The sequence below is a fragment of the Onychostoma macrolepis genome, chromosome 12, assembly GCF_012432095.1.
Source record: "Onychostoma macrolepis isolate SWU-2019 chromosome 12, ASM1243209v1, whole genome shotgun sequence".
NCBI classification, from domain to species: domain Eukaryota; kingdom Metazoa; phylum Chordata; class Actinopteri; order Cypriniformes; family Cyprinidae; genus Onychostoma; species Onychostoma macrolepis.
Window position 1 is genome coordinate 22,876,243 of NC_081166.1, and position 11,785 is coordinate 22,888,027.

The 11,785-nt window shown below is 36.6% G+C and overlaps 1 protein-coding gene across 1 annotated transcript in view; it reads right to left on the minus strand.

Moving 5' to 3' along the window:
- The window catches only part of waplb (WAPL cohesin release factor b), a 59,236-nt gene extending 47,848 nt beyond the window's left edge, over positions 1–11,388 (minus strand). The window contains exons 1-2 of the mRNA XM_058793089.1: positions 11,075–11,388; positions 8,475–8,962 (exon numbers count right to left, since the gene is read on the minus strand). Of these exons, the coding sequence (XP_058649072.1) occupies positions 8,475–8,940 (466 nt within the window). The 5' untranslated portion in view covers positions 8,941–8,962; positions 11,075–11,388. The remainder of the gene's footprint in view (positions 1–8,474; positions 8,963–11,074) is intronic.
- Positions 11,389–11,785: the final 397 nt, after the last annotated feature.

The following is an 11,785-nucleotide window of genomic DNA, read 5'->3' on the forward strand; positions in this document are numbered from 1 at the left end:
TGCTCTAGTTTTAAGCAAAGACCACGACTTAGTACATCAATTTTCTCAGATCCCATGACTAGTCAAACACAGGCAAGAAGATAATATGAACACACTGTTAGACACCTTCAAAGCAATAATCACACCTCTGCAGTCATAACATTGTCTATGCTATAGTCTGGCAGACAACATTTGCTATGTACCATTCTAACATTACTGTACGTATTCTCCAGTACACCAATGACCACAATTAAGTCTGTGTACTGTGAATCAGGAGACAGGACAAAACGTTAATGGCAGCTTTGGAAAAAGGTCCCTAACATACAAAACCACCATTAAGCTCCACAGCAAAGGAAGTCAGTGTTGCAGAAAGGCTGTTAGGTCTAAAAACCATCTATTACACAACAGCACTTACACAATTTCAGTTATATCACCACTTTGGTAATTCAGAACATTCACCTATTCATTAGATTGTGAAGAGGCGAAAATGACAAATTAGGCCATCATGATCACCTCAAACATCCTGACTTTTATTAAACAACATCCAAATGACCGTTTATTCTCCACAAACCTATTAATGACAATTTAAGCAGTCATTGTCAAACTACCCATCACTCTCTAAAGACTGAATTCTGTTCAAATCTTTGTTGAAAAGGATTTATGTAACAGACCTATAAACACATCTGAATTAAAGTCTGTGTAATGCATGAATGTCAAGTCAAGGGGCACTCATGCTGTCAGCGTTTTGAATAGGGCAGCAGAAGTCATTCATTTTCAATAGGGGTTTGTGTTTAGGCAACGTGACTGACAGCAACCATTGACGACGCAACAACGTTAAGCAGAAGCGAACTATTCTCATGCACAATAACAAGATACAGTGACCACCAATGGAAAAGCAGCACACGATGGGCCTCCTGAAGTTGGAATGTTGACAAAATCCCGGAATACAATATATACTGTATTACAAAGTAATATTTTCGATTTTGAAAAGCCTGTTGACTTCTGCCGTTTATCTAATGTGACTTTGGAAGTTTTTTTAAACATTTGTTTCTTATTTGGTTCCACAGTGTTTACTGATTTTGACTATTTAAAATTGTGTAATTGATTTATTTTGTTTTACAAAGTTTATGTTGTGCATCCAAGCCTTCTTATTCATTTTGCTAATAAATGTTCTATGTTTCTCATTTATTTGGTTCCACTGTGTTTACTGATTTTGTATACCTATTTAAACCTTGTGCAAGTTATTTGTTATCGTATATTAGGCATATAGCATGGTGTAGTTTTCTTCGTTTTGTTAATTAGCTAAATGTTTTCTGATCAATATATAGTCTAAGTGAGTTTGACGGATTTTGTTGTTGCTTGAATTGATTCAAGCAATTGGTGCCGAATTGCCGCTAATTTGAAAGTGAAAGTAAAATGCACATGCCACTTTTACAAGCTATTTAAAAGCGAGGAAAAGAGGGAGAACTCAAACAAACCCATCCCACCCCACGGTGATTCCAGTATTACCGATGTTGTCACACGGCGATTAACCGGTGGGAAAATTTCCACACCATCACAACCCTACTTTTGAATTTGACTTCATTTTTAAAAGTGCAAAAAGTCTGCTTTTTAAATATGAAGTCTACATATTCTTTATGTTTATAAGCATTTCACTATTTAATTTGATAAAACTATTGTCATACAACATGCACACAGCAACTCAAAAGGTTTTCACGACAATCTGTCAAAACAAAGGTTTGGTTTAACGAAGAAATTGAGAGAAATACATTACTATTATACAGTAGAATGTATTTCTCAATATAAGAATAATAAAATTACTAAAACTTTATATTTTAAGGAATATTACACAATTTTTCTCCCATGATTTAAACAAACCTGTTGTGCAGCACTTTGTGTTTGCAGATTCGGCATTATGATTGGTCAGATCGCCTGTCAATCAAGCGCTCTGCGAAGGGTCAATTGTCTTTTCTTCTCTAGTGAATTATATGTAAAGTGAAATGACTTCTTCTCAAATTTTGTCTATTGGGGACTGGTGGAATGTTGTTATTAAATGCTGCAATCTCATGAGTGACAGGTTTCCCAGCCCTCGAACCAGTGTACAGGTCATGAGATGAAATGTGATATGAAGGGGTTATTTTTTTTTTTATTAAAGATTACAGGCACATGATTTAAAGAAATAAATAAAATGTAAAAATCCACATAAATGCTGAAAATTTAAAAAAAAAAAAAAAAAAAAAAAAAACTATTTTGATTTCATGGTGATTTGAAATATTCGATATTAAATGATGTTTGGAAAAATCCTGTCTGGATTTTTTTCCCCCCTCCCCATAAATGAATAACTGGGTACAAGACCATTCTTTGACATTTCAAAAATAATACATTTCTGAAAGATGACAGAGAAATATATTTTCCACTCAGCAGCGCTCTCACATCTCTACTCTGACAAGTTTCAATCTCTGAAGCAGCGAGAAGTCAAACAAGTTCACGTTCCTCCCTCGCTGTACTTAAGCCTCTGTGTCTTATCACTGTAAGAGTCATCTTAATCCCATCCTGTCCTCTGACCACCATGGGACACTTGTTTACCACATTTTGGGGTTTCTTAGAGGAGCATACGATTTCCAGCTCACACCAACATATTTTAAGATAAAGCAAATTCTCAGCACCTCTGAAATCTAAAGAAACTTTTAGACAAACAGGAGCCGTCAAGCCATTTTGTTCCATATCGCACTTAAATGGAGCTAATAATCTAGCAGTGTTATTTTCTCCTTGCCATAATTTTAATAAAAATCATTTAATTATCGCCGTGACCACAAGACCTTTTAATCAAGATTCATTTCGTTCTTGGTAGGGCTGTGCAATACAATGACTTTATAAAACAAACTTAAGCTCTTCTCATTATCAAGGTTAAGATATGATTTAATTGCACTAATTCACAATTTCTTGTACAAGTGATATAGAAAGGCTATGTATACGGTTGTCTTCTGATGTGATATCACTGTGAAGTGGAGAATCTGCATCTGGGGAGCAGTTCATCCAAGATGATGTTCACATTCAAAACCAGCTAAAAGGAGGAAGGATTGTAAAGTTTTAAAAGACAGGGGAGCTTGTGCTAGTTTGTCAAAACGAATCTGATGACTAAGGCAAGACAGTCATTGCAGCTGCAGAAGATGATTTGGTGCCAAACAAGGAAGCACCTCGACTGTGGGGGAGTATTTTCGTGTTAAATGCTGCTGAGCACGGTTACATCTAACCGTGTTTATTACAGCATTTTCCCAGTCCAGAGAAAGCCCACCTTAAGAGTGAGTCATGCAATAAATGAAAAGTGGAATTAAAGCTCTGTTCTCCCCATAATTTGTTTGTCTTGAGATTCCAGGTGTTATTTTTCAATCGTGTTGTTCAGATTTACACTTGGAACTCTTTTTTCTGGATAATACTTACACTTCAGTATAACATTTGAGAAGTTGATTGTGAGAAGTTGAATGTGATTAGTTGAATATATATATAAAATAAACAGATTTATACTTCAGATGGCAGCTTCCTGATTCTGTAATATAATAGTTTTCACAAATAAAGAGATTTTTTAGAATCAATATAATTAGAATAAAAAGGAAGCAAACACTGTAACAGTAATTGAGTAATGTGGTAAGTCTGTGCACTAGCATTTTTTTTATTTAGCACTAATTTTACATAAAGCAGTCAGTAAATACAACATGAATAGAAAAATAGCGCCCATGTGCGTGTCTAGTGACAGCTGAATTTCCCTGTCTGCATCCAGTTCACACAGACCGATCATTACACACAGAGTACACATTTTTATGCAGCTTATAGATGCACACTTCAGAAGATTTCACAGCTGAATTAAAAAAAAAAAAAAAGTTTATTAAAATGATATGAATGCATATTCTCTGAATGCTTTTTCTGGTAGGTGAGAAAGAATTATGACATTTGCCGATCTATTACTAACGCTGTAGTACTTTTTCATCAGCATTTTAATTTTTATTTAACAGTTCTCTCTAATTTATTAGACATAACTGTTAAACAGAGACTATAAACAAATGAAGACTGAGAATGAGAGCTCTGGTGCATTCTCAAATAGATATGTATAGGCTATATGACGCATATTAAAAGCTGCGGTACATAAGTTTTGCCTCTGTCGCCATCTCCGTTTGAAACCTGAAATTGCAGTTATTTGTGGAATTATCATCTTTACGTGAGTTCGAGTGGCTGGTGATACTGTACATCTTGTAAGTATGACAAAATATGAAATTTTCACTGGAAAATGTCATCTGAACAAGTAACTAACATGTCTGTCACTTTTGTTCTGACAACTGAGAGAAGAAGAAAAAAACATTACAATACATTGCGGTACCACTGGTGATTCAATCTAACGATCGCTTGGCTCTAATCACATCAAACCATGCAAATTATTATTATTATACTTTGTTCTCAAAATGTTAATGTTAACATTAGCATTGCGTGACTGTTTATTTAGTGTGTATTACGTTATGTGTAGACTACTGGTGACCATGGGTGAATCAATGATGACTGGCGTATCGTAAGGACCTTTCTGGATTACAATCCACCATCAAAATGATCGTTTTAATTATTCTAGCTGCTGTGAGAAAAGACTATTAATGATTTGCCTACAGCCTACTAGCTGGGAACCCTTCTTTATATTTACAGACGTGACTTAATGACGCAAAGATGAATGGCAGCTTACCGTTGTGAATTGTGCTAAAGTAAGGAGAGAGTTTTGAAGACTGGCTGGTTATGTACTTGCCCGAAGATTGATTTTGGATCATTTTTAACAAAAGAAAGTTACGGACTGCAGCTTTAAAGTAGTCTTTATAAGCACAGTGCTGCTTTGTTTACAGCGGTAACTAAGGATGCACCAATACCAATACCGGTATCATTTATTAGCCTATTTCATTTATAATTTGTCTTGAATCTCATTCTGTTAAAAAACAATTGTGAGAAAATCATATTGTGAAATCGTATCACATCGTAAGTTGAATGAATCGTTACATCCTAATTCATCAGCTGCAAAAACAACATTGTTCCTCTGTGTCTATCGTTATAGCTGTGGTGTGGACTTCCTTATTCTCGTAAAATTAAAATGCTAATTAGCGCTTAACATTTATAGTTATTGTCCATAGACAGATTCCTTTTTGAACCAGTGGGCTCTGCTCTGCTGTCTGTGAACATAAACATCTACTTTTAGCTAGATAATAGATTGATCCAAGCAATATGCATAGCAACAAAACTGAAGTGTCTTAGGGAGAGCCACTCATCAGCATGCGTTATCATAAGAGACCCTTAGCGGTTACAGACAAGGTGATGAGTTCTGTGTGCTGTGCTTCTAAATGAGATAAGCAGCTCAAAGGAGCCTGTCCAGACGCTACGCTCCATCAGCGTCTAAGTGTTCTCCTCGTATTAACATCGTCGCTGACGGGGTGTCAGTGTTCTGAAAGTTTCCTCTAACTTCACCTCATTGATTACTTAGTCAGCCAAATGATTTGCAAGACCCTGGAGGAGTACCGACCTGAAAAAGCAATTACGCAGAGGAAATGTAAAATAGAGTTTGAGCCAATTAAAGATTTTCATTTCTTGGTCTGCTGGGAGCTCCAGGCTGTTGTTGCAAGAGTCAGTCCGCCGTATCCATTACTGTGATATTAAGCAGGGTCTTACACAAGTCTACAGCCTGTAACGCTGGTGTCCTGAGCATTTACAGCACTCAAGGCAGAGGATGCCCTCAAGGAAGCTTTCTGTGAACCGTGAACGATTATTATTATTAAAAAGAAAAAAGAAACAGTGACTGATGTGATTGAGGAATCAGTTTATCTCAGGTCTGTACCGCTACAACCAACATCCCTACCGCAACACACATGTGAAATTCCGCCCACATTCACTTCCACATTTCTTTTCCCTCCTTACGACACAAATAAGAAATCAAAGTGTGACAGTTTGTTTTTGGCATCAAACTGCAACTCTATATTGCAAACAGTGAAGATTATTCATTTTTCTAGGAGAACTCGCTGCTTAATGCGAAACCCAAGCATTCCCCCAGTCACAGCGGGCGACACTATCGCAAAATCAGTAATCTCACTAGCTAATTTTCACATTTCACCCTCCATGTTTTAATTTCAATGAATGCCTTATTTCCTACATAAAAAATAAATAAACTGCAGAGTATTAAATGCCATTTATCGGTAATACAAATGTCTGTGAGGACAAAATAAATTTAGCCTGAAAATGGCTAGTGTCGATTAAATATACATTATTTTTGGATTTGTAATAACTAGAAACTATACACGCAGTGCTTCCCACACATAGACTTTACCTATATTAACGGCCGCCCAAGTATATTTGGTGACACATTTTTATTTTTATTACTATTATTATCCTCTTAAGCCCTATTCGGACGGGACTAGTTTTCTAAACTACGTTTGAGTTTCGATTCTTATCACCTGACGTCTGCGATTTTCATGTACCAATTCGGACGGGACTAACATCTCTGTGTTTATTACAGAAGTGAGAGGGTCTGTTTTGTACATCTGGGCGTTTCAGAGGTCACGCACTCTGTATGCGTGCATTGCGTGTCATTCGGATTGATTACCATTAGTATAACAGTTTTACTACAAATACCATGGTGAAGCTATAGCTAGTATAGCAAAACCATGTTAATGTGTGGTTGCTTTAGTTTTACTTTAGTTATTTATTTGTAGTAAACCCGTGTTTAATTTTCATAAAGGTGCATAGGCCTATGTAATTAAAACATTATGTAATTGAGTGCAGAAATGAACGAAAAGAGTAATTTTACCTGACGCAGATATTACAGTAGCCAGTCTGAATGGTTTACGTGATCTGACTCTTGATTTTATTATTGTTTTTAATTTATTTACTTATTTTTTTCCTTGCCGGGAGGCAAATATATCAAACATGAGCGAGGTAAGAGCGTCTACAAAACAGCATTTCCAAGCACCTGTCGCTTACTGACTGTTTGGACTTTTAAATATGAACATAATTCGTCTGTTAATCTGCTCATAGTATGTTACTCAGACGCTGGCAGTGCGCTGAATGAGACAAAACTGTAATATAGCCAAAACCACCGCATATACGCCTTTAGTGTAAGTTAGATGCATAATGATTTTATCAGACGATGTCGCGATTACAAATCAGGATTTAAGGAGTATACTGAGAGTGACTCCTGGTTAACATGTAGTATTAATGGGTCATGTTTACTTACTATTTATACTTGTTTTATGTATGACAACAGAAAATATAATGTGAACAGCTTTATTGGGCATTCAGTTGTATTACAGTATGTGACAATTCATAGAGTAGAACAGAGCTGAAGTGCCAAAACTGGCCCGAACGCAAACTTTACACTATGACGTCATAAATATGCAAATTAATGCACGACGTCACCTGCCGCCACAAGTCTCACAAAATCCTGTGGGAAACACTGATAGACGAATACATAAGCCCTAACATAGAGCTGCAGCACAAAGCAGACACTTAAGGCTGAAATACTCATGACTTTTGCCCAGATTTACAATCAGGACAAGCTGACACTAGTTGCTGAAAATCAGAGCCAGTCTGCAGATATATGTTGATAGATGTCACAGAAAAATCGCTTAGTGCATGATGGTCACAGATTTTTTTTTTAACTTCAGACTATGATTCTATCCTTCTGAGGATATCAAACATAACTGACCTTTTGAGCCGATTTTAGAACACATATTACATTTTTTACACATCTGGTAACAAGGCACATTTCTGAGTGAGTTTGTTGCTCTCGGAATGACTTGAAAGTCTGGTAGTGTGTGATGACAATATTTTTCCAATTAAACTATTACAATGTCATCAAGTGTACGATGACTAGTGATTTAAAATCTGTTCAGATTTAGAAAAATCCCACAGTGTATTCTAGCCTTCAGTAACGAAGTAGGCCTAATCTTATTTTTTTTTATCCAAGCATTCACATGCACTTGTAAAAGATGCTGGATATCTATCAGAAACACCTGATGATATAAACTGAAGTGGACTTCACCAATGCTCTTGCACACCTCTCAATCTGAGCAAAAGAAACTGTAAGAAACAGCTGACAAGCCCTCCACAGGACAGTCAAGGATTTAAAGAGGACTTTGGTGATGATACTGTATGCTTCCTTGCTTCAATGATGTACTTTATGCGAAATATGAACTGCAAAGTCAAACTTAAGAAAGATTTAGATGCGATAAATTAAAGTTGTTTGTTTAAATGTTTCAGGCAAGTAAACAACCACAAAAAAACTAGGGTATGTTTATACAATGTGGTAAGCTCACACTTACTTCCTGTGAAGTTAAACAGGTCAAACAACTGAAACACTCTAACAGCATATAACAACAACTAAATGCAGGGACGCTAGAACAAATCAGGTAGTGTTTAAACGTTAAAACAACTCCAATGTATTTTTTTTTTGAGTAAAAAGAACATCAGGGAAAACATACCTGTAGCAGAGGTGTTAAAATATTTCCCAGGATCCTCTGGCACTTTGTGAGCACTTCTCTCAGGGCTGAGAGCGAAAGGGGCCCTGCTGGGAGCCACGGCCTCTACACTGGCGGGCTGGTTCACCCTGCTGTTAGGCTCCAGTGTTAGGCTGGCCTGGGATCCCCCTGTCGACGTCATCTTGGGTTTAGGCTGGGCTACGCTACGAGACGTGACCGGCCTAGAATCGTCATCACTGTCAAATCCGAACGGATCCTCTGAGCCTTCACCGTCCGAGACCTTGGTCCTCTTGGTCTGATCTGTCACCTCGGTCTTCAAACCAGGCCTCTTAGCTCCAAGCTGGGCTTTGTAAGTCGTCTCGCCCCATTTGGTGCTGAGAGTGGCTCTTTTATTGGACAACACCTCATCAAACTTCGAGTTCCCATCGCCTCCTCTTCGGCTGTATGTTTTTCCAAATCTAGATGTCATTGTGGCATCTGTCTCATATTCCCTGTGAACAATCATCAACTGTTACATGAATAATTCACTGGCTGTTTTGTAATCAAATGTTGACTATTAACAATCTGCCTCAAGTTTCATCTGTTTATAATGAATAAAATCAACATTATTCAGCATTCTACATGTGTGAAGATCTTGGGGCTATTCATATAAAACAGATGCGCTCATAAACTCATTCAAACCTGCCAACTACTTGCATTTCTGTGCTGATAAAAAGCAGGAAACTAGAATTATTTGATGTTGATTTCAATACACATATGCATAGAAATCAATGCTGTAATGTGCTCAAAAAACTGAGATATTTAAAGGAATGGGCTAGCTCACCAAAAAATGAACACATTTTGGCAATTTACTCAGCATCAGGCCATTCAACATATAGATGAGGTTATTTCCTCTTCATTGGAACAGATTTGGAGAAATTTTGGATTCCTTGCTCACCAATGGAACCTCTGCAGTGAATGGGTGCCGTCAGAATGATTGTTGATAAATGCATCAAAATCCATGTGACTCCACATTAACAATTATTGTATTTTGAAGTTAAAAGCTGTGTGTTTTAATAAGCAAATCCTTTTTTCTTTTTTTTTTAATAAAGTCTTTTTTACTTTGAACTGTCACTTTTGTCCAAAACACCAGCCCATAAAGTTTCCTCCAGTGAAAAAAATCCCTCCGCTGTTGTCATCTTACACCAAAATCCATCAACATATTTGTTTAAAACTGTTTTGGACTGTTTTCACGTGTAAATAGGCCTTAATCTGTGAATATTTCTCTCCTGATTGAGCCAAAACAACCTTTTCACTTAAGAAAGTAATCAATGGATTTGTTCCTTACAAACAAACAGCTTTTCGCTTCATAGGATGGTAATTAATGGACTGGAGTCATGTGGATTATTTGTAGTTTGTTATTTTATTTTTTTTCACACTGTGATTTTATCAGCTGCTTGGAACCTCATTCTGATGGCACCCATTCACTGCAGAGGATCCACTGGTGAGAAAATGATTTGACGAGCAAACCATTGCTAAATTTCTCAAAATCTGTTCCAATGACGAAGTTCCAAGATCCTGACTACAGTAACAGCACTAAAGTAAACCAAAAACTACCACAGATTTTAGACAAAAGTTGTAAACCTGTATACCTTAAAGCAAATGCTAAGGTACATTAATACAGCAATCATTCTTATCCATGATATCACCACTCTGATAATTTAAGGCCACCATTTGTTTGCAACCTAGCTAGTCCCAGCTGGACAAACCCCAAAAATATTAAACAAAATGCATGCAACAACTCCATTCAATACTTTCTGCACACAAAGCCATCAGAAGTATCAGAGTAAACAAGTTTAAAAGTCACTTTGTACCCTACATAAGAAAAACTAAACTGAAATAATGTGCTCAAAAAAAAAAAATAAATAAATAATAATAATAATGAACAAAATTAATGTCAACAAAACATAATAACAGGCAGTGCAAGTTCCAAGATCTAAAATATAATTCATTTAAAAAATGCATTCATTGACGTACCAAGTAAAACGCCATTGAACATTAATATAGCAATCATTCAATTCCATGGCATTACCATCAACATAATTTTAGCTCTTTACTGGCTTGCAAACTAACTAATGCCAACTGAACAAGCCCAAAAATATTAAACAAAATGTATTCTACAATTCCAATCGATATCATTGCAAACACAGCGACTGTCCCTCAATAATCAGCAATAAACTAAGAATGCTAAAAGCTAGTATGATTATTAGCTAATGCTAATAATTGTACCTGTTCTCTTCTGTTTACCTTTCATTTTGAAACGTTCTTCCCCTTCGCTAAGCAAATAAGACATTAACACAACTTCTTTAACTTACGTGGATTTCAACAAAACAGTGTCTGAAAAAAAGCTTAGCTGATAAAAACAACATAACTATGCTAAAGGCTAATAGACTAGCAAGACAATTAGCATAAAAAGGCTATCAGGCCAATCAGGCAATGATGCGAAATAAACTCCTAACCTTATATCCAGCATTAAAACTCAATCACTATTTGGTTAAAATGTAGATTTTTAATCTACATAAGAACTGAAGCCACAGCAGGACCAAAGGAGGTTAAATACTCGCCTGGTTAATGAAGAGAGTGAATCCGGGCCTCTGAGTTCCACTAACACTATAAACAAACACTAAATACTGACATGCACTGCTTCACGAGCTCCACCAATACATTTATACGTGTATCTGAGCTATGAGTTTCGATATAACGGAATATAAAGATTCACAAGCGTTCTATTTAAGTTTTCCTCATGTATTTCTCCCTCGATTGTTTCGGCTCTGAAACACCAACGGCCTCCATTCGCGTTCGTCCTCCCTCGCGTTTTCGCGTCACGACAATCGCGTCGCGGCACAGGCGTAAAAATGTTGACCAATCACGGGCCGAGCTGTGCATACGTCAGACGATTTCGAGGCGTGTAATTGGCTAGTCCTGCAAAGAGCCTTGAACTTGAACGCGATGGGCGTCACGTACTTCTCGCTGAACTATGGGAATTGTAGGCAGTTGTTGGTTTTATGTAAAGGAATTTACTGAAATAACGCTTAACCGACAACAATATATACATACACGTACAAGAAGGCTATATTCAACTAGAAACTTTATTTAGTTTCTAGTTTAAACTAAATAAAAATGTTTAGTAATTAGTAATACAATTAATTGAAGAAAAAAATTATAGATTAGCGTTGTCTACATTTTGGGCCAATAGTGAATGTTTTCGTTTATTTTATTTTTTATTTTATTTTATTTTTGGTCAGGAATTTGACAGGTCAAGTGGCCCGCATGTC